At 40.7% G+C, this 23,558-nt stretch overlaps 1 protein-coding gene across 12 annotated transcripts in view; it reads left to right on the top strand.

The window, feature by feature from the left end:
- The window catches only part of fut10 (fucosyltransferase 10), a 357,225-nt gene that overhangs the window by 36,277 nt on the left and 297,390 nt on the right, over window positions 1-23,558 (top strand). For 9 of the 12 annotated variants that reach the window (XR_012098609.1, XR_012098610.1, XM_073042537.1 and 6 more), the window contains one exon: window positions 8,691-9,526. Coding sequence is in view for 10 of the 12 variants with exons in the window: in XM_073042537.1 (XP_072898638.1) it covers window positions 8,691-9,526 (836 nt within the window). In the remaining 2 variants the exon portion in view is untranslated. Of the gene's footprint in view, window positions 1-8,690; window positions 9,527-11,085; window positions 11,702-12,770; window positions 17,808-23,558 lie in introns of those variants that run through there. The other 3 variants (XM_073042538.1, XM_073042535.1, XM_073042533.1) reach the window with 3 other exon arrangements.

Below are 23,558 nucleotides of genomic sequence, written 5' to 3'. Positions count from 1 at the left end.
TATTAGAGATCCTCCTCACTCACTCTGTTCCCACCAAGGCTGTACCCTTACTCCAAGGAAGGGCTTGCATATTGTGTATGCCTTCTTTTGCATGAGTTGCTAATTGTTTTATTATTGTCACATGTACTGAGATACAGTAAGAGGCTTTTGTTTGCCTGCCATCCAGACAGATCGTTCCATATGTAAGTACAAAAAAAACAGAGTGCAGGGTATATTGTAACAGTTACAGAAAAAGTGCAGAGCAGGTACACAAATGTAGGGCTATAGCTAGTTAGACTGAAAGATCCAGACTTATTTTTTCAAAATATAAGAAATCTTTTTAACAGCAGGATAGCTGTTGTCCTTGAGCCTGGTAGTAGATGTTCTCAAACTTTTGTACCTTCTGCCCGATGAGAGGAGGAGAAGAGACAATAACTAGGGTGGGAGAAGTCATTGATTATGTTGGCTATCTTGAGGCAGTGGGAAGTGTAGACAGAGTCGATGAAGACAAGGCTGTATCTTGCGATGGACCAGACTGTGTTCACAACTCTCTGCAATTTCTTTGCAGTCTTGCTCACAGCAGTTGCCAATCTTGTCTGAGATACATCCAGATAGGATGCTGACTATGGGGCAGTTCTTAAAATTGGTGAGGGTCATCAGGGTTATGTCAGGTTTGTTGGGATTGATAGGAACATCACTGTCTCCAAGTCCTTTGCCATCATCATTCAGAAGTAAATTGTTTGGGTCTTAATCCTGGGGCACTCTACCCAATAACAGTATGGGAGCACCTTCGCCAGAAGGACTGTGGTGGTTGAAGGTGGTATCTCACCACCAGCATCTGAGGGCAATTAGGGATGAGCAATAGTTGCTCACCCTACCAGTTTGCTTGAAAATGAATAGAACAGCTCCGTTTGTCTCTCAGGAGATAATGGGTGGCATTGTATTTCAAAGACAAAACCCTGGAACATTCTTCACCAAAATTGGATCTTTTTCTGTTGCATCGCTGAGAATTGGGGTCGCTGACGCATCCCCAATAAATTGTACCACCAGGAACTAATTATATATAAATTAGTGGGTGTTCAGATTGAACACAACTGTCCTGCAGGTAGATTTTGTAGAAGTAGGCTTTGTAGAGTCTGTAACCCATCAGCTGCTTTCTGAGTTCAGGTCCATGATCCTCTGTAGGCAGGAGGTTGTTAACCTGAGCACAGTGCACACTTAGCAAAGCGCACACTGGCTACTGCGCAAATGCATTGAAAACTGTGGCATGTGCTCCAAAATGAAATTGTTAACACTTGACCTTGAAGAAATTCTGAGCTTATAATACAGGACGGGCAGCAGCTGCTAAGCCTTCTGACAATGTCAGAAAGGGTAGAGAGGTGGGAGGATCACCTACCTGTGAAGCAAAATACCAGAGTCTCCCTTTAGGAAGAGATTTCCAAATTCATGGCTGGTCAGTAAATTAGCTGATTTATGTCTTAAGTGTGAAAGTTAATGCAAGAACATTGAGCATTCAGTCTGGTTAAGGCGCAATTGTAACTGTGAATGATTTAGCATACATCAGAGAAATTGCTCAGTTAATTAAGCTAGTTACCTTTGACATTGTGAATAATTATAAGTGTGATTAAATATCCTGCTGGATTCCCCAGCCCCCTTTCCTTAGGGAATTGTCACTTCTGCACATCAATGAATTAAGCAAGCCTCATTTTTCTCCTCATTATGCATCTGGTTCAGGCAGTAGACAGGCACTTTCTCTTAAGTTGGCCTCCCATTGTAGCTTCCTGAAAACCGACTACCTTGAAAGCCTCCTCAGTCATTATCAGAAAAGCTTCTGTCTAACCTTATTCTTATTATTAACAACTATGCAAGCAAGACTCTGCAGGTAGTCCTTTAGTTGTGCTTTTTGCCTTTGTTTGCCTGTAAAATGTGAAGCATGCAACACTGAAGTTATGTTTGCAAAGGCATTGTCACACTGAACAACGAACAAGGTTGATTCGGCTGCTTACAACTTGAAGTGCCTGGTTTTTAAAATTCCTTCATGGGTAGAAGGCTTTGCCAGCTGGTCCAGCAGTTATTGTCCATATCCTACCAAAAGAAAAATCACCACGATTTATCATGAAACCATAAAATGTTAAAAATTCAAAGCATATCAGGGAGCATTTGTGGAAAAAGAATAGTAGTTACTCTTTCAGGTCAAAGGCTCTTACAGAGCACATTCGTTTAAGTTGCAGAAACGGTAGGCCAAGGATGGCGAGCACAACGGGAATGGCTCTGATTGGGTAAGGCTAGAGCTGCCTTAAAGATGAACTGTTGATGCAGCTGGTTGATAGATTGATGAAGAACTTAATAAAAGGTGTGAGATGCAGATCAGAGTTCTAGGAAGTGCCGAGCAGAACAGATATTATCAGTGGAAAGAGTTAATGCTGTAGATAGATAAGCTACAGCAGAGTTGGCCAGCAGTGATACAAAAAAAGTGAGTTACCTGAAAGTATTGAATTTGACATCGAGTCCTTAAGGCTACAACATATCCAGAAGGGGGATGAGGTGCTACTTCATCAAAGTTAAATTATATTTAACCACGCACATCAAGGGTGAGCTGCAGCAGAATATTCAAGGCTAATAATTTTCTTGCCTCTGTATCTCTGCCCTTATGTCATAATCAGTGGGTTTAGTGTTAAGAATTAGAAGTGCTGTGTTTTTTTTGCATTGAGAGTGATGACTGGGTAGAGGGAGAGCTGGTGTCTTCAGGGAACTATCTTCTATGGAAGTAACGACCTTCATTATTTTGTCCAAAGCTTGTTAGAATCTTGGTGATAGATACTCTAAAATGATTGAATTGCAACTGAAAAATGGAACAAAAAAGAGAATTAAATAGGCATGTCACTGGCATAGCATTGAAGTTGACTGGTGTCTTGTTTCTTAAGAGTTGCCTATAGATTTTATGCCACTAATATCAGATAGGGATTTTGAAGGATGACCGTGGCTGAGGGATTTTGTGATATTCTTTATCTCCCACCCTGTCCAAGCAAACTGATTGTATCTCACAGCCAGAAAATCCCATTGCATGTTGTGAGTGTGTACTGGCACTGATGTGGAAGATTGTCAGCTCATCAATGTCAACTCTGGTTTATTGTCATTCCTCCTGGAACTGAACTTGCTTTGGTGGTGAACTGTTCCTCATTTCCCAGCAGTGTAGCACATTCGGTCTTCTTAAAAATAGAGCAGAGCCAGATCTTAGAAGAAAGCTTTAAATGTCAACTGAGTTTTAAGTTATTGCTATTTTTAAACTTTTGTTAATATTGTTTATTTTAAAACCCTACCATTAAGAAGTAAATCTCCAATTGCTATTAGTGGAAAAAGTGCTTAAAGAAATAAAGCAGACTTTGAAATGTTATTGCTGCTTCCTTTCTTGGCATGAAGTTGCAGTGTATTAATAGGTGTGTTGTGTGTGGTTTTCTTGCCTCAAAGCCAGAGGGTTAGGGATTCAAGTCCTGTTCCACAGACTGGTGAATAAAACTCTAGGTTGACAGGAATGGTGCAGCACTGTGGCATGATGAAGTGGCACTGCTTTCCACAGTTTGTATAACCTTAGGTTCAGTCCTGACCTCTGGTGCTATCTGTCTGCAATTTATACATTCTCCCTGTAACTATGGGGATTCCTCCGGGTGCTCTTGGTGTCTTCTCATGTACCAAAAATGTGCTGGTTGGTAAGTTTTTGTAGCTGTAGGTGGGGGACAAGAGAATCAATGTATGGGCCAATATCAAAAGTACTTAAAAAGAAAACGGTATTTCCTTTTGGTTTTCAGTCTATCAGGTCTGTCGATGTAAAGTATAGTAACTTTTTTCAGCGGGCTGCGATCAGCATGAGAGGTTGCTCCTTGACGACGTAGCACAAGGTTTAAAAAGAGCTTGGGTGTTTTCAGGACTTATGGCATGCTGCAGCCATTACGATCTATTAGGCACTGGGCAGGGGCCAATAAAAAGAAGTGAGTTGTAAGTGGAGCGGCAGTTGTACGGTGGACAGTGTTGGAGTGGTCAGGCTTAGGTGAGAACAGGCTTCACCAAGTGCAGGTGGAGGTTCTAATTAAGTTTCTAGTAAGTCTTTCTCTGTTGGTACGTAGCTAGTGTACTGAGAATGGGCCCAAGGTTAATGGTATGTTCCTTGGGTGAGATATGGGTACTTTGGGAGACCTCTAGTCTGCCTAATAACTACATGTGCATGAAGACCATGTTAGGAATGGGAGCTGCAGCTGGATGACCTTCGGCTCATGGGAAAATCTGGAGGCAATAGATAGGAGCTACATGGAGGTAGTCATCCCTAAGTTGCAGGGGGCAGGCACGCGGATTACTATCAGGAACGGGAAAGGAAATCGGCAGTCATTGCAGGGTACCTTTGTGGCTGTTCCCCTAGATAATAAGTTTCCACTTTGGATACTGTTGGGGTGGGGACAGCCTAGCGGGGGAAGCTACCGTGACCTGATCTCTGGCACTGAGTCTGTTTCTGCGGCTCAGAAGGGAAGGGGTGAGAAGAGGAGTGCAGTAGTGATGGGGGGTTCCAGAAATGGAAAAGCAGACACCGGATGTGAAAGGAACACCAGGATGGTATGTTATCTCCCAGGTGCCAGGGTCAGGGATGTTTCGGATTGGGTCCACACCATTCTAAAGGGGGAGGGCGAACAGCTGGAAGTAATGGTACATATTGGTACAATGACATTGGTAGGAAAAGGGAGGTGGTTCTGAAGAGAGAGTATAGGGAGTTAGGCAGAAAGCTGAAAAGCAAGACTCCTAGGGAAGTATTCTCTGGATTGCTGCCTGTGCCAAGCACCATTGAGGGTAAGAATAGGAATGTCTGAAGGTAGATAAGTCACCTGGACCAGATGGGCTACATCCTAGGGTTCAGAATGAGGTAGCTGAAGAGATTGTGGAGGCATTAGTAATGATCTTACAAGGGTCATTAGATTCTGGAATAGTTCCAGAGGATTGGAAAATTGCAAATGTCATTCCACTCTTAAAGAAAGGAGAGGCAGAAGAAAGAAAATTATAGGTGAGTTAACCTGACAAGTGTTGGAGTCTATTGTTAAGAATGAGGTCTCAAGGCACTTGGAGGCACATGACAAAATAGGCCAAAGTCAGCATGGTTTTCTAAAGGGGAAATCTTGCCTGACAAATCTGGACAAGGTGCCACACATGAGATTGCTTAGCAAGTTAAAGTGCCCATGGTATTACAGGAAAGACTGCAGCTGGAGACAGAGTGGGAATAAAGGGGTCTTTTCTTGTCAGCTGCCAGTGACTAGTGATGTGCTGCAGGGGTCTGTGTTGGGATTGCTTCTTTTTACGTTATATGTCAATGATTTTGATGAAAGAATTGATGGCTTTGTGGTCAAGTTTGTGGATGATAGGTGAAGGGGCAAGTAATGTTGAGGAAGCAGGGTCTCTGCAGATGGGCTTAAACAGATTGCGAGAACGGGCAAAGAAGTGGCAGTTGGAATATAGTGTAGCGAAGTGCATGGTGATGTACATTGTTAGAAGGAATAAATTGTTAGAAGGATGCACATTGTTAAAGAAGGAATAAAGATGTTGACTATTTTCTAAATGGGGAGAAAATTCAAAATTCAGGTGCAAAGGGATTTGGGAGTCCTCATGCAGGATTCCTAAAGATTAACTTGCGGGTTGAATCAGTGATAAGAAAGGTAAATGCAACATTAGCATTCATTTCAAGGGAGCCAGAATAGAAAGGAAGGATATAATGCTGAGGCTTTCTAAGGTATTGGTCAGACCGCACTTAGAGTATTGTGAGCAGTTTTGGGCGCCTTATCTAAGAGAGGATGTGCTAGCATTGGATTGGGTCCTGAGGAGGTTCTTGAGAGTGATCCTAGTAATGAATGGGTTAACGTATGAGGAGCATTTGATGGCTCTGAGTTTGTTATTGCTGGAAGAATGAGGGGGGAATTCATTGAAGCGTATTGAATATTGAAAGACCTAGATAGAGTGGATATAGAAAGGATGTTTCCTTTAGTGGAGGAATTTAGGACCAAAGGATACAGCCTCAGAATTGAGGGATGTCCATTTAGAACAGAAATGAGGAAAATTTTCTTTAGCCAGTGGGTGGTGAACCTGGAATTCATTGCCACAGGTGGCTGTGCAGGCCAAGTTACTGGGTATATTTAAGACAGAGATTGATAGGTTCTTGATCAATCAGTGTGTCAAAGGTTATGGGGACAATGCAGGAGAATGAGTTGAGAGGGATAATAAACCAACCATGATGGAATGGGGGAGCAGAATCAATGGGCCAAATGTCCTCATTCTGCTCTTACGGCTTATAATCTGATGGGTCTTAATGCAGGGAAGAAGTGACATTGAGTATTATGGGCAGTGGAACATAAATCCTTGAGCCAGTCCTCATTAGGAGGATGGAGTTGGAGAGGGTCAGTAGCTTTCTGTAAATATGTGCAAGAAAATGAAAAGGTAGTATATTGTAACATATATGCACTTTGATACTAAATTTACTTTGAACTTAAAATTGTACTAAAGGTATAACACTAAGTCTGTGGATGCAGAACTTATAACTCCCTATCTGTCAAGTTAACCTGGCTGAATCCTAATCCGTTGCACAGATACTGGATTTTTGTGTTGTCTGTGAATATTAAATCTGGTTAGTGGATTTTATGATTGCCCTCTTGTATGTTTGATGCTGAGGAAGTGGGGTGTACTAACTTTTAAAATTTATGACTTGTGGAAGATGCAGGTTGCTTGTTCAGTGACTGCTAAAGAGAGGTTTTCATAAACAGAATTAAAGTTGAGCTGATCTGGTATTTCTTCCTTCGGGAGGGAAGGATGGGAGGAGGTGGGAGGGAAGAGGCAAATAACAGTGTTTATATTAACACACGAGGGAGAAGGGAAGGCCCGGAGCCAGAGGAAATGTGTGCAGAGTAGCAGTGTATGTTCCCAGTACATGACTTACTTCCCACTCTGTCCATTTATATGTTGTATATGTTTATAGGCTCACCCAAAACCAAATGACACACTCCACATCCTCTGTGCATGTATTAAATCCCACCCAGAACTGAACATATTCCGCATGCTTGGACATCTATCGATAGTCCTACCCATCACCTGACAGATAATTCTAACGCCAGCTACATTTTAATGATCTCCACTGCCCTGTTTCACCAATTTCCAGGTTTTTGCTTTCAAATGAATAGATGAGGCTTGCTGATAATAGTTGGTATCTGATTCTAAACCCATGACTGACAGTCATTGAAGCTATCATAATTCTTAATACTATCTTAGTTCTTAATACATGTACTGCATCATGAAGGAAGGGTCTGAAAGTGTGCATAAAGCATAGGCTTGTGGGTAGAAAGCGCTTTTTGCATTTACATGGATAGAAAAAGTTTAGAGCGATATGTGCCAAACACAGACAAATAAAACTATGTTCAATAGACATTTGATCAGCATGGACCAGTTGGGCTGAAGGCTTTTTTCCAACTCTATGACTCCTGATGTATGGATTCATTGTGTGTATCTTCTCAGACTCGGTAACAGTATCTTATTATTTGTTGCTGTTGAGCAATTGATGGAAGGCTTCTGTCTGTCTGTATAAGGACATCAGACATTAGCAAATCAGCTGAGGTTTTAAAGCAATCTGATAGTATTCTGGTCATTTAAACTGGTACCCTGACACTATCACCATTTGATTTTGAAACTGAATTCAAATTGTCATTATGGGATTTAGAACATAAAATATAGTTCAGGTGCATGATTACCTGTCTGATTTCAGAACCACTGGGAAGACAGCTTATCAACAACCCATAAAACTTTTGAATAGTTGACCAACAGCTTCAGAATGATAGACTGCTCTAAGAGACAGTGCTTTACTGTGGTTGAGACTTGAAATAACAGAATTGTTATTACAGAGATGTAAAAGACTGAAGGTGCTGGAACCTGGACCAACAAGTAATCTGCTGGAGGAATTCAGTGGGTGAGCAGGATCTGTGAGGAGCAGTGGGGGAGAGGAAATGTCAACACTTTGGGATAAAATCCTGTATCAGAACTGATGCAGGCTTTTGTCCCAAACTTCAACAATTCCTTCCCTCCTACACAGATGCTGCTCAACTCTGATTTCCTACAGCAGGTTATTTGTTGAATTCTCATTATATTGAACTTTAGTTTTTTTTGTTAGTAGTCATAAATTGATCAGTTAATAGAAGTTAATATTTCTAAATAAAATTAAAACTTCTCTGCAATCCACTTGTAAAACAAATGCTCTAAAGTTATTCCATTGCAGATGTCCACTGTTTGCTGTTGTCCTTGATCAATGTAACCAGACACTGGATGGAGAGCCACACTGATATTTAATGTATCCCAATAGTGTAATGGTTGGCATAACGCTATTACAGCACTAGCAGCCTGGGTTCAATCCCACTGCTGTGTGTAAGAACTTTGTACATTCTCCCTGTGACCACATGGGTTTCCTCTGGGTGCTGTGGTTTCCTCCCACATTCCAAAGTCATATGGATTAGTAGGTTAATTGATCACATAAATGTAATTGTGTGGCATAGGTTCTTTGGTCAGAAAGGCTTGTTACTGTACTATATCTTTAGATTTTAAAAAATCTAATTGAATTTACATATGTGCCTAATTTAAGTGTTTTACGTTTACTGGCAACATTTGATGTGTTACTCTTTATTCTTCTTTTCCCATTTGAATAGGCACAGACTTTCAAATTGATAGTTTACCGCTGCCTCGGAAGCCCCAGCATGAATGGGCCTTGTTTCATGAAGAATCTCCTAAGAATAATTACAAGCTTTTCCACGAACCCATTGTTACACTGTTTAATTACACCTCCACATTCAGCCGCAACTCTCATTTGCCACTGACAACCCAGTATCTAGAGAGTATCGAAGAGTTGAAGTCACATAAATATATGCTCCCTCTGTCTGAGAAGAATCGTTTGAGGGAGCATTTGGCCCCATTGGTGTATGTCCAGTCTGATTGCGACCCTCCATCAGACCGGGACAGTTATGTACGAGAACTGATGAAATATATCCAGGTAGACTCTTACGGTGAGTGTCTACATAACAAAGACCTTCCAACTGGCCTGAAGGATCCCACAGCCATGGATGATGATGCATTCTACTGGATTCTTGCTCAGTACAAATTCATTCTTGCTTTTGAGAATGCTGTTTGTGATGATTACATTACTGAGAAACTGTGGAGACCATTTAAGTTAGGTGCAGTTCCAGTTTACTATGGTTCCCCAAGTGTAGCAGATTGGTTGCCCAGTAATAAAAGTGCAATACTTGTGGGAAGCTTCACACACCCCAAGGAACTAGCTGACTATATTATACAACTGGATGGTGATGATCAGAGCTACGAGGTCTTCCTCGAGTGGAAACAGGAAGACTTAATCTCCAATGAGAAGCTGGTAACTGCCATGAAAGAACGCAAATGGGGAGTTCGAGATGTTTCCCAGGACAACTACATTGATGCCTTTGAGTGTATGGTGTGCAGTGCAGTGTGGGAAAACCTTAGAAGAAAGCAAAAGGTATGCTGTGGGTTAAGGTCTCTCAGTCATTGGCATTGTCTGAGAGGAAAGGAAAAGACAGAATAGAAAATTTTCTTGAATGCCTTACTACTATTGTACATTCTTAATTTGATGTTTTTGACAGAAATGTGGATAGAAATCTTTTTAGAAATGTTGAGATAGAAGTCTATGTGGAGTGGTGTCCTGCAGAGATCTGTTCTAGGATCCTTGCTCTTTGTGCTTTTATAAATGGCTTAGACAAGGAAGTGGAAGAGTCTGCAGATGACACAAAGAGTGGTGTTGTGGACAGTGTAGTAGGTTGCAAAGGGGCATTGGTAGTGTGCAGAACGGGCCTGAGAAGTGGCAGATGGAGTTCAATCCTGAGAGTTGTGAAGTGATATTCTTTGGAAGGTCAGTCTTGAAGGCAGAGTACAAGGTTAATGGTAGGATTCTTAGCAGTGTGGAGGAACAGAGGGATCTTGGTGTCCACATACATAGATCCCTCAGAGTTGCTGCACAACTTGATAGGATGGTTAAGAAAGCATACAATGTATTGACCTTTATTCATTGGGGGATTGAGTTCAAGAACCATGAGGTAATGTTGTTAGACCCCTCTTGGAGTATGGTGTTCAGTTTGGTCACCTCATGATAGGAAGGATGTGGAAGCTTTAGAGAAGATGTAGAGGAGATTTACCAGGATGCTGCCTACATTAGAGAGCATGTGTTACTAGAAATGTGTCACTAGAAAGTGAGTCTTGGCTTTTCTTTGGAGTGAAAGAGGATCAGAGGTGACTTGATAAAAGTGTGCAAGATGGTAAGAGGCACAGATTGAATGGACAGCTAGAGACTTTTTTCCAGGGTGCCAATGGCTAATATGAGAGGGTGTAATTTTAAGGTGATTGTAGGCAAGTATGGGTTGGGGGGGAGGTGTCAGCGATGGGTTTTTTACACAGAGAGTAGTAAGTGCATGGAACACCCTGTTGGAGACTCTCAGATAAGCAAATGGAGAAAAGAAAAATGGAAGATATGTGGGAGGGAAGGATTAGATTTATCTTGGAGTAGGTTAATAGGTTGGTACAACATTGCAGGGCAAAGGGCCTGTACTGTGCTGTACTGTTCTGTGTTCTTTGTTCTAAATTCAAAGCTTTGTGGTTTAGCAGTGTTTAAATGAGACTGACTTCTAGGGCACATCGGAGGCTGGGAAAAAGTGGAGTGAATGAACAAATCCTTCATCTGTCCTTCTGACAACACCAACAACTCAGCCATAAGATTCCTACTGCTTATGAAAAGACCAGTGCAGATTATTTCAAAGCTATCTCAAATCCCCTTGGGATCTTCTGGAGTTGTCAGGTTTTAGGAAGTCTCAAGTGATCCGTCATTTCAATAGGAGCCAGAATCATACCAAAGTGGGACATGCAGAAAACATATTGCTGAATGATGCTTTCATTGAAGCTTGATTTGTGTGTGTCTAAAGTGGTTTGAGCTTTCCACACAAGTTGGAAACTTGACTGAGACTCTAAGGTTTGTTCCATTCAGCCCAGCTGACATTTTTTCCCCCTCCTGATTTCTGTTAATCACAGGGTTTATCACCAATTGAATGGCGGGGACAAACCAACCACCTCAGCTGTCCAAGGCCAAAGGCTTTTCCTTTCTCAAACGGGGGGACACTAGTCCGAGATTTGTGGATGCCAAGCTTTGACCAATCAAAACGAGAAGCTGCAGCACTGAGGCACCTAGTGGAACTGAACCGAAACTTTACCGTGGAAACCTTCTGGAGAATGGTGTTTAGTGACTAATGACACTGAGATAGATAGTTATTCTCAAAAATCACCTATTCTTCAGATTCTTTTGAGGACTCCATAAATCTAGAATAAGTACATTCAGTGATAACAGTATTTGCACAAATTTCATATGAAATCCAACAAATAATTACTAGAGGCCATATTGTGGCTAGGTGATTATTTAGTTCAAAGTGATTTATCAGTTAGCTTCAGTCGAAATCATCTTGAAGGTAGTAGTGTTTTCTTTTGCACTGGATATTTCCTCAGTGAGAACTGTGGCACATTCCATGGGCTTTGGAAGGATGTCATTGCGAGATAAGTGTTCTGAGTGTGCCCTGTTATTTTTCTGCAAGGGTTAACCTTCTGAAATGACTAGAACATTACATCAGCAGAATAAAAGTCTCAGAAATCTTAATTGTCAATGCAATTAACCCACACTATCTTGGTGAGGTTGCAGTAACAAGAACTAAATAGAAAATCTAAATCGATTGCACACAGTTGCATATCAAGCAATACTTTTCATAAAAGCACAATTTAGACTTGAATATTACCAGCATGTAAATGACAAAGTATGAACTATGCAACAGAGACTCAAGAGTTCTGACCCTCTCTCACTTTTGAAACTCATACTTGTGCCTTTGTGATTTATAGATTTAACAATTCCAAAGGTTTCACTATTTGAGCTTCTGTGAACTTCAGTTGCTGGTGATTTTTTTTTCTTTTGCTATTTGGAATTGCACCCATTAGCCTTTGGCTACTACACTGTCTTGATTTCTAGAACTGTGACACCAGAACAAAATACTACTGGGTGTAGATAACAATGTGAAGTTAAGGTTACCATAAGATCTGCTCTGATCTCATTGAATGGGTCTAGAGGCTGAGTGGTCTACTCCTGCTCCTACTTCTACATTATTAAAATTTTCATCCTCATTTTTCAATTCCTCAATGTACTTTAATTACTCCTTATAACCTACAGTCCTTCCCAGACTCTGTTCTTCACCAGCACTGAACTCATGTACAGCACCTAATTTTCCTCATACCACCAATGACATCTGAGGCCTTAAGTTCTTGAACTTACTGCATTAGCCCCTCCACCTTTTGATACCTTCCTCCTCTTGTTCATATTGTTAGTTATATTGAAAATTGCTTCAATAAAATGCTTAGGAGTGAAACAAGAAAATGCCAAAGACTCTCAGTAGATCACGCATCATGTGTGGAAAGAAAAACCGGTATAAAGTTTCAGATTAAAGACCTTTCATTAGACCCTTCTGATAAGGAGTCTTTCTGCTTGAAATGTTATTCCACAGATGCTGCCTGACCTGGTGAGTGTTCTTAGCATTCTGTTTTTAATATGGATTTGTAGCATTATCTTTTTTCATTTTTCAAACACCTAGGGGTGTTTTACAATGTTACAGGTCCTGTTTCATTGTTGTGGTTCTGTGTCAGATGAAAACATTCTTGAATTTATTGCCTTTGTGTTACAGGAGCTTGGTTTTATTTTCAATTTGAAACAGACTGCTGGAAGATCTCAACACATCAGGCTATATTTGTGGAGGGAAATGGACAGTCAATATTTCGGGGCAATATCCTTCTCCCCGGTTGAAGATTGATTGATTGAAATGACCTCGGGCTAGTGATGTAGTGCTTGATTTTGATAGAGTTGTTATTCTTTGAATAGTTTTGCAATATATATGAGGATGGAATGCAAACATCTTTGGTCTCTCTCTGCTGTCACTGAATATGGTTGGAAAATGCAGTGGAGATGATCTAGTGTAACTGGGTATTTAACTGCATTTGGAGTGGAATCCTATGTACCGAATATTGAAAACCCTGGTTAGAGAAAACATGGAGAGATTGTTTCCAGGAGTGGGAGAGTGTAGCACCGGAGAGTACAGCCTCAGAATATCCCTTTAGAATAGAGGTGAACAGGAATTTGTTTAGCCAGAGGGTGGTGAATCTGTGGAATTCATTGCATCAGGTGGCTGTGGAGGCCAAGTCATCGGGTATATTTAAAGAGGAGGTTGATAGGTTCTTGATTAGTAGGGGTATCAAAGGTTATGGAAGGAAGGCAGGAGAATGAGTTTGTGTGGGATAATAAATCAGCCATGATTGAATCGCAGAGCAGACGTAATGGGTAGAATGTTCTACAATTCTGCCCCTATGTCTTATGGTCTTGTGACATTTTGGAATGTTTGTATAAACAATCCTTTCAGGGTTGACTGATTTCAGAGTTAATTTAATAAACACTTTATTGGATTAACCATGGGGCCTGATTCTCTTGGGCTGGAAAGTTTGCTCTTAATGGAATCAGAAGGCAAATGCATTGTTCAAGTTCATTGTCATGGACATACATACCCAGGATATAAATGCCATGTAAATTAGATTTTTGCAGCAGCAACACAATACATTACAAATATAGCAAACATAAGTTAATATAAATTATACATAACCTACACAACATAATAAACAAAATTAATATAACACTAGTGCAAGCTGAGAGAGAAGAAAAGAAATATAGTCAGTAATTTGAAATATATACATAGTATAGTTTCTGCATTCCATAGTTCAGTGATATATCTGGGGTTGAAACAGGATTGAGGGGGGCATGATAACAGACAGTTCTCCTAAAGTATAGCCTTTGACAGCCAGCACAGCAAAGAGCAGGACTCTGCCAGAAGTAAGAGCTGTCATTAATTTTTAATAGTTTTTGAGTGCCTCTTTCCTGCAGAATTACAATTGAACTAAAATGTAAAGTCAGCAATATATAAAGAATTAGAAACATACAACAGAAAATTTTTTTTGAGAGTAATTTGTTTCCAATCATTTCCCACATAGGAGATTGGTGGGTAAAATCAGAGCTCATGGCATTGGGGGGAAGATATTGACATGGATAGAAAACTGGTTGGCAGATAGAAAGCAAAGGGTAACGGTGAATGGGTGTTTCTCGGAATGGCAGGTGGTGACTAGTGGGGTGCCACAGGGCTCGGTATTGGGACCACAGCTGTTTACGATTTACAACAACGATTTAGATGAAGGCATTGCGAATAACATCAGCAAGTTTGCTGATGATACTAAGCTGGGTGGCAGTGTGACGTGATGAGGATGTTAGGGGAATTCAGGGTGACTTGGATAGGCTGAGTGAGTGGGCAGATACTTGGCAGACGACGTTTAATGTGAGTAAATGTGAGGTTATCCACTTTGGGAGTAAGAACAGGAAGGCAGATTATTATCTGAATGGTGTAGAGTTAGGTAAAGGAGAAATACAAAGAGATCTAGGAGTCCTTATTCATCAGTCACTGAAGGTGAATGAGCAAGTGCAGCAGGCAGTGAAGAAGGCTAATGGAATGTTGGCCTTTATTACAAAGGGAATTGAGTACAAGAGCAAGGAAATCCTTTTTCATTTGTACAGGGCCCTGGTGAGACCACACCTGGAGTATTGTGTACAATTTTGGTCTCCAGGGTTAAGGAAGGATTCACGAGGTTAATTCCTGGCATGTCTGGACTGTCTTACGCAGAGAGGTTAGAGAGACTGGGCTTGTACACGCTGGAATTAAGGAGATTGAGAGGGGATCTGATTGCAACATGTAAGATTATTAAGGGATTGGACAAGATAGAGGCAGGAAATATGTTCCAGATGCTGGGAGAGTCCAGTACCAGAGGGCATGGTTTGAGAATAAGGGGTAGGTCATTTAGGACAGAGTTAAGGAAAAACTTCTTCTCCCAGAGAGTTGTGGGGGTCTGGAATGCACTGCCTCGGAAGGTAGTGGAGGCCAATTCCCTGGTTGCTTTCAAGAAGGAGCTAGATAGGTATCTTATGGATAGGGGAATCAAGGGATATGGGGACAAGGCAGGAACTGGGTATTGATAGTAGATGATCAGCCATGATCTCAGAATGGCGGTGCAGGCTCGAAGGGCCGAATGGTCTACTTCTGCACCTATTGTCTGTTGTCTATTTGCCCAGCAATTGAGATCACTGGGGTCTCAGTTACTGCTGGGGAATCCCAGCAAGATTGTTCCATTGGTGAATTAGTATATGGGTTCCAGCTGAAGATTGAACTAAAGGATTTAGCATTCAAACCTGTCACCTGGACTTAATGTTCCGCAGTACATGCAAGGAGTTAGGGTCTTATGCCTCTTTTGATGATCGAATGCTAAAGTTTGCCAGTAGTGGTTGTTTGTCTCAAGATAGTCTATCATGCCCCCCATTTTTTAACAGCAGGGGTTAAATTTAACCAGACTGCATGAGTGAATCTAATGATTTATAATTAGGACAGAATGTGATAATATGAATTCTGCATACTGCATAAATGCAGTGAGAGACTCGTGTAATTTACTCAGCCACTGTTGTGTATAAGTGACAATATGAACAGCCATGTCTCCTTTAAAACACTCCCTGTCATTTTCATTCTCATTGTCTATCCTCATACTCTGACCATTATATTGCAGGCTGTTATCCTCCATTGCCATGTGTTTACCTGAAAGTACCTGTTATGTGAATTTTCTAAATCAGCGCAAAGAGATAACTCACATTTGTGATGAGCAGCCATTGTGGTGAGATAGTCCCAGAACAGATTAAAAGTGATTTCTGTTGAAACTCAATTTAGGACCATGTCCAGGTATGCACAGTTTAACAAGTTGAAACACCTTTACTGGGAAATGGATCCCAGGCCTATGCACTACATACCAAGCACATTGTGCTTTACATCATAGAAGTATTCTATTGAAATCAGTGATTCTGACCAACGGTGAATTTCTGAGGAAAAGTCCACTATATAATTCTGTTCCACTACTCTATTAGGTTGTTCTGAATACAAAAACATCTTCACAAATCTCTTATTGGGCAGCACAGCCCCATAGCAATTAGCATAATGTTATTACGGTGCCAGCTGCTTGGTTTCAATTCCACCACTGTCTGTAAGGACAGTGTACGTTCTCCCTGTGACTTGTGGGATTTCCCTGGAAGCTCTGCTTTCCTCCCACCTTCCAAAGATGTACAGGTTAGCAGACGAATTAGTCACATTGATGTAGTGGGCGGCACAGGCTTGCTACCATGCTGTATCTCTAATCTTAAAAATTACAGCTATGAGTGGTTTATAGAAACAACCCAAATTAGTAATAAGTGGTGTTATTAGTTTTTAAACTGAGATTAAGCAATGCCTCAAATCAGATGGGTCCACTTTTTGATGAGCCACTGCTAACACAGTCCCTCGTTATAAATCTAACCCCTCAATGTGTAGCCTAGTTTAGTACAGTGAGTGGAAACTGAGAGTGGTTGAAGTGGCTCTTACTTAAAGAGCACTTTTTCAATTTTTGTTATGTGGACGCTTCTGTTGTTGGATGCTTACATAGAATAGGCTTTGAGCCCAGGATGTCTACACCAACCGTAATGCCGATTTTTACCATTCCCATCTGCCTGCACAAGCTCTTTGTCCCCCTCCATTCCCTACTTGTTCATATATGTCTGCTTGTAAACACTGTTACTGTATCTGCTTTGAGCATCTCCCCTGACAGCACATTCCAAGAACACAAGACTGCATAAAAAGCTTACTTTAAACTTCCCCTCTCTCATCTTAAACCTGTGTTCTCTAGTATTTGACATTTCCACCTTGGGAAAAAGACTATCTATCCTATTAAAACTTCTCATAATTTTATATACTTCTATCAGTTCACCCTCAGCTCTGACACTCTGGAGAAAACGAGTTTGTCCAGCTTTTCTTTCTAGCAAAGAAAGTTTCTGGTGGTTTTCTGTTCTTCAGACAGCTATAGCAAACCAATTTTACACCATGTTATGAAAGCAAATAATTTTGTTAAATGCAGCATTTGCAATTGTTCTATTTTGGGAATATTTTAACCTAACATCCAATATAATTGTGGGTTTGTTTTAAAATGCTTCTAGCTTTACTCCAGAAAGTAGCAATTATCTGGGTGTAAAAGGAACTTTCCTCTTGATTATGTTGGAATACATGTCCAACTAGTTGGGGCAAATTCACTTGACTCCATAAATTTCCACCTAAAATTCACCCTAGCATGTATATTTCCCACATAGCCAGTTAGGTTATTTAGCTCAGTACATCAACGGGCATAGAGTATGACAGAAACACTATGCAGCTAGTAAAAGATTAGTTTTATTTGTCACATGTGCATTGAAACATCAAAACATGCATAGAAATGCGTGCTTTTCATCAAATCAAATCAGTGAGAATTGTGTTGGGCAGCGCACAACTATTTAATGCCTATTGATCCCTGGAAATTTTCTCCATTGTTGTTTTGTTTTCCAGAACTCACTGTTTGAAATCCTGTGCCCTACGTTCAGAAGAGATGTGATTAATCATTTTTAACTTGCTGTTGCAATCTGTAGTTGAGCCAAGTTACTGCCATAATATGTGTTATCAAAGTATTACTTAACCTCAAAGCAATAATTGATGTATCCAGGTCTACTTGAAATAATATATTTTACTGGGATTTACTGTTGTAATTAGATCTCTACATTTTGCTTTTTCAAATAAATCTATTATAATGTCTCAATGGAATTACAGTTTTGTGACTCCAACATACTGATCTGGGGTATTAATTTTACATCTAACAGCCTCAGAAAATATTTTTACTAGTAAGATTTAAATTGCTAATACAGGGCTGCAGATCCATACTATACACTTAGAGGACCCAAATGTTGCTAGAAAATACCATTAGATCTCTCATATTTTAGTAAGAACAGTACAGATATTTGTCAGATGTTATAGTACAGTTACACATGTAGCATAGAATTACAGGTTGAAATTTTTAACTTGGTGATTGCCCTGTGTAGATTCTGCCATGATAATGAAAAGACAATTGCACTTATCATTATTATGGGGGAAATCAGGTAGCAGATTCCCTCACCACATACGCTCTCAAATGTGGATTTCAGAAAGCTGCTGTAGGATGTGATAATGAGATCCTTGCCAATGGTCACAACATTGGAATGACTGCATCGGTATAATTTTGTTGTATCTATCTACTATTCTACATTAATAATAGTTGAAAAGTTTAGGACAGATACATTCTGTCAATACTCCCCAATGCCATTAGGCTTTACAATTCTACCGCCAGGACTTAAGAACTTTTTAAAAGCTATTATTAATGCTTTTTGAGATAGTGATTTAGATGCATATCATATTTTTTTACTGAGTTAAGTATTGTATGTAATTAGTTTTGCTACAACAAGTGTATGGGACATTGGAAAAAAGTTGAATTTCCCCATGGGGATGAATAAAGTATCTATCTATCTATCTATCTATCTATCTATTCTGCATTCAGTCAATTGTTAACAGCATTGAATGTAAAAATCGCTACTGAACAACCTCTTTGGCCTGAACACTTAATTTTACAGTTATGACGTGCATCCCTGAGAAGTAAATTAATGTTTGTGATTTAAAGAGAAGTAATTTTTTGATCTTTTTATTTTGTTTTCTCCCTTTAATTCTGTTTACATTTCCTAATATTTATTTCACTTTCATTTAAATCCTGACTTTTATGCTGGAGTACCATTTCCCAGATAGTAGCAGCTGGAATAGATTGTGTTTGGGGTGACTCAAGTCCCCAATGATCCTTCGGGCCCTTTTTTCACACTTGTCTTTGTAAATATCCTGAATCATAGGAAGTTCACAACCACAGATGCGCTGGGCTGTCCACATCACTCTCTGCAGAATCCTGCAATTAAGGGAGGTACAGTTCCCATGCCAGGCAGTGATGCAGCTAGTCAGGATGCTCTCAATTGTGCCCCTGTAGAAATTTCTTAGAATTTGGGGGCCCACACCAAACTTCCTCAACCATCTGAGGTGAAAGAGGCACTGTTTTGCCTTTTTCTTCACACAGCTGGTGTGTACAGATCACGTAAGGTCCTCAGTGATGTGGATGCCGAGGAACTTGAAGCAGTTTACCCTCTCAACCCCAATTCATTGATGTCAATAGGGGTTAGCCAGTCTCCATTCCTCCTGTAATCCACAACCAGCTCCTTCGTTTTTGCAACATTGAGGGAGAGGTTGTTTTCTTGACACCACTGTGTCAGAGAGATGACTTCTTCCCTGTAGGCCACCTCGTTATTATTTGAGATAAGGCCAATCAATGTAGTGTCATCATCAAATATAGTTAGCAGATTTGAGCTGTGGGTGGTGACACAGTCATGGATATACAGGGAGTAAAGGAGGGGACTTAGTACATAGCCCTGAGGGGCTCCTGTGTTGAGAATCAGAGGGGTGAGATGAGGGAGCCCACTCTCACCACCTGCTGGTGATCTGACAGGAAGCTCAGGAACGTGAATGTTGCAGTTGTCAGTCAGTAGCATTATTTCTGCACCACAATACCTTACAATACCAGAATTGGATTTATTTGACAAGAGCAGGTTCATTGCATATGTCTACTTGGTTTCAAAGCTGAGTGGCTAACTAAACCAGTTAAAATCCAACCACTTTACTGTACACCTGGAGTCATAAATTAGCCAGATTGAGTAAGGAGAGCAGATTTGTTTTATCATTAATTTAATGACTGACATTTCTATGTTAGCATTTTATTGCAGGTTTATTTATTTAAATTAATTTAAATTTCCTATAATGGGATAGATCCCAGGTTATTAGCCTAGGCTTCTGAATTACGCCACAAGTAACCTAAAGAAAAATGGAGGGCTATGCGGGAGGAAGGGTTAGATTGATCTTGGTGTAGGTTAAAAGTTTGGCATAACATCGTGAGCCGAAGGGCTGTATTATGTTGTACTGTTCTATATCCATTGTGCCCTTATTTCTTTAGGTAGAATGTGAAATGTACTAGTTTTCATAGTTACCTCATCAACTCTGGAGAACTCGCATCCACTGCCATCAGACTTACAGTTCCCTCTGCTTGCTTCTACCTCCAACCCAAGATCCACAACCCTGACTCTCTGAGTTGGCCTATTGTCTCTGCCTCCCCCTGCCCCACTGAACTCATGTCCTCATACCTCCACTCCATTTTATCTCCTGCTTCGGTCTCCTTCCACCTACATAGAGCTGTAGCACTTCTCATGCTCACAATCTCCTCACTAACTGCCCACCCTGCCTCATTTACACCATAGATGTGCAGTGCCTATACACTTCTATTCCACCATCAAGAATGCCTTAATGCTCCCTGTTTCTTTCTCAATAAAAGAACCAACCAACCTCCACCCTCTTCCATCTGGTGGAACTGGCCTTCAGCCTCCATAATTTCTCCACTTCCTTCAGATTCAAGGGATAACCATGGGCACCTGCATGGGCCCCAGGTATGCCTGCGTTTTTTGTTGGCTATGTAGAACTGTCCATGTGCCAATCCTTCCCTCAACATGCTCCCCAACTCTTCCTACGCTACATTGGTGCTGCTTAATGCACCCATGCTGAACTTGTCAATTTCATCAACTTCCACCTGTACTTAAATTCACTTGGTCCATTTCGGACACCTCCCTTCCCTTTCTCGATCACTCAGTCTCCATTTTTGGAGCCAACTGTCGACTGACAGCTTTTATAAACCTGCTAATTCCCGTGGCTATCTTAACCATACATCTTCCCACCTTGTCTCCTGTAAAAATGCTATTTCCTTTTCTCAGTTCCTTTGTCTCTGCTATTTCCAGGATGAAGCTTGCCTTTTCAGGACATCAGAGGTATCCTCCTCCTTCAAACAAAAGGGTTTCCCTTCCTCCACCATTGATGCTGCCCTCACTTCCATCTCTTCCATTTCCCAGACATCTGCTTTCACCCCATCTTCCTGCCACCTTAACAGTGATAGAGTTCCTCTTGTCCTTATCTACCACCCCATGAGCCTCTGCATTCAATACATCATCCTCTGCAACTTCTGCCTTCTCAAAAGGGACCCTATCACGATACATATCTTTATCTCCCTCTGTTTTGCGCAGGGATCGCTCCATCTGTGATTCCCTTGTCCATTAATTCCCTTAATTCCCTCCCTATTAATCCATTAATTCCATTAATTCCCTCCCTATTAATCTCCTTCTGGCACTTAGCCCTGCAAGTGGTCAAAGTTCTACACCTGCCCATTCATCCCCTCCCTCACCTCCGTTCAGGGTCTCAAACACTCCTTCCAGGTGAGGCAACACTTCACCTGTGAATCTGCTAGGATTGTCTATTTTGTCTGGTGCTCCCAGTCTAGCCGCCTCTACAGTGGTGAGACCCATCGTAAATTGGGGGACTGTTTCATTGAGCAACTCTGCTCCATCCAGTTGACTTCCTGGTGGCCAAACACTTTAATTCAGAATCCCATTCCTGTTCCAATATGTTGGCTCATGGCCTCCTCCTGTGCTGCAATGATAAGGAGCAAAAGATTATACTTTGTCTGGATAGCCTCCAACCTGATGGCAGGAATATCAATTTCTTCTTCCTCCCCCTCCCCTCACCTCTCTTATTCCCTACTAAGGCCTCTTGCCTCTTCTCGTCTATCTATCACCTCCCTCTGGGTCCCCTGCTCCTCCTCTTTCTCCCACGCTACTCCTATCAGATTCCTTCCTCTCCAGCCCTACTCTATTCATGTGGCTTCAGCTATTCTAGCCATCCTCCTTTCGCTCCCCCACCTACTTATTCTGATGTCTTCCCCTTCCTTTCCAGTCCTGAAGAAAGGTCTTGGCCTGAAATGTGGACCACTTGTTCATTTCCATGGTTGCTACCTGACCTGCTGAGTTCCTCCAGCATTTTGTGTGTTGCTTTGGATTTCCAGCGTCTGCAGAATTTCTTGTGTTTATAATTTGCAAACACTTTGGCTTAACCTTTATACTGACATAATATTTGCTAAGTAATTTTGTGTGATACAAATTATGTTTAATTTATTAATATAAGATAAAAAGATTCAAATACTCAGCAGATCAGTTAGCATCAGTGGAGAGAGAAACAGTTAATATTTTAAGTTGATGCTCTTTGCTCAGAACTCCCAACAGATCCATTGATTCAAAACCTTAGCAATGTTGTTTTCTCTCTGCTGATTCTGGCTGACCTGTATTTTCTGTTTTTATTTCATATTTCCATTATCTACAGTTCTTTTTGCCTGTTTTAATGTTTGGATTATTTTTGAAATATTATTGGAGATTGTGCTGGTGATACTTAGTGTCAAAATTACAACTTATTTCTAGTAAGGGTACAGTGGGATTAAGGCAAGACTATGTAAGGACAGGGTATTTAGACTCTCCAACTCGATCTCTTTTCAGTGAGATCGTGTGTAATCTACACCCATTTACACTGAGAACTTTGCCCCAGATACTTGTTAACTGCAGTAAACAAAAAATGTTCATGACGTTTAAAATTAATCAATTGTTATGAAACATTTTGCTATCAATGGAGAAGCCTTCAATCTTCTGCTTCATTTGGGTGTGTAAGTATTTCCTAACTTTGATTTGAAAAAGATTAGCTTTAATTTTTTTATGTGATTTATCTATCAAAAGAAACAGAAATCATTTCTGCCTGTTCCCCTTGATACGTTGAAAACTACATCAAAGCATCACTTTAACTTTTTAAATACTAACAAATACAAGCTTAGTTAGTGTAACTGCTGTTCACAGCTTAATCATTTGAGTCCAGGTATCGTTCTGGTTAATCTACAGTGCATTCCTTTCATGGCATACTCTTCCCAAGGATCGGTATCCAATTCAGACTCCCTGAACTTAAGTTGCAATATAAATAAAGCAGTGTAGTCTGGACATTGTGATCTGAAAAACTGATTTTCATGATTTATGTTTGTGGGTCCCCTATACTTTTTTTAAGATCATTATTTGTAGCTTCGTTCAACTTTTATCTTTTCCTGAGTGCTTATGTTTTATTATGACAAGACTGGAAGGATGTCCACAGTACAGAGTATGCCATTGATAACTGCTTGTCATCGGAAACAGTGAACTTTTACAGAGAAATATAAGGACATACCAAAGTATCTCAGTCTGATCAAATCTTGCACCTTGTTTTGTCTGCCCACATCTGCCGATGTGAATGGATAGTGTGTCATAAGGATTTGGAAGCTAGGAGCATAAAGCTCCATCACTTTTGCTGTGACCTGAAGTATATATTCTGTAAATGCATAAAATGCCCAGCATTACCTGGTGAATTAGAGTACTTAGCCATTGTTGCCTCTGATCACAAGATACAGGAGCAGAATTGGGCCATTTGGCCCATTGAGTCTGCTCCACCATTTCATCATGGCTGATCCATTTTCCTCTCAGCCCCAAAGTCCTGTCTTCTTGCCATAACCCTTCAGTCCCTGGCTAAACAAGAATCTATCAATCTTTGCCTTAAATA

The sequence above is a fragment of the Hemitrygon akajei genome, chromosome 4, assembly GCF_048418815.1.
Source record: "Hemitrygon akajei chromosome 4, sHemAka1.3, whole genome shotgun sequence".
Classification (NCBI taxonomy): domain Eukaryota; kingdom Metazoa; phylum Chordata; class Chondrichthyes; order Myliobatiformes; family Dasyatidae; genus Hemitrygon; species Hemitrygon akajei.
This window is presented reverse-complemented; position numbering and strand designations above follow the sequence as displayed.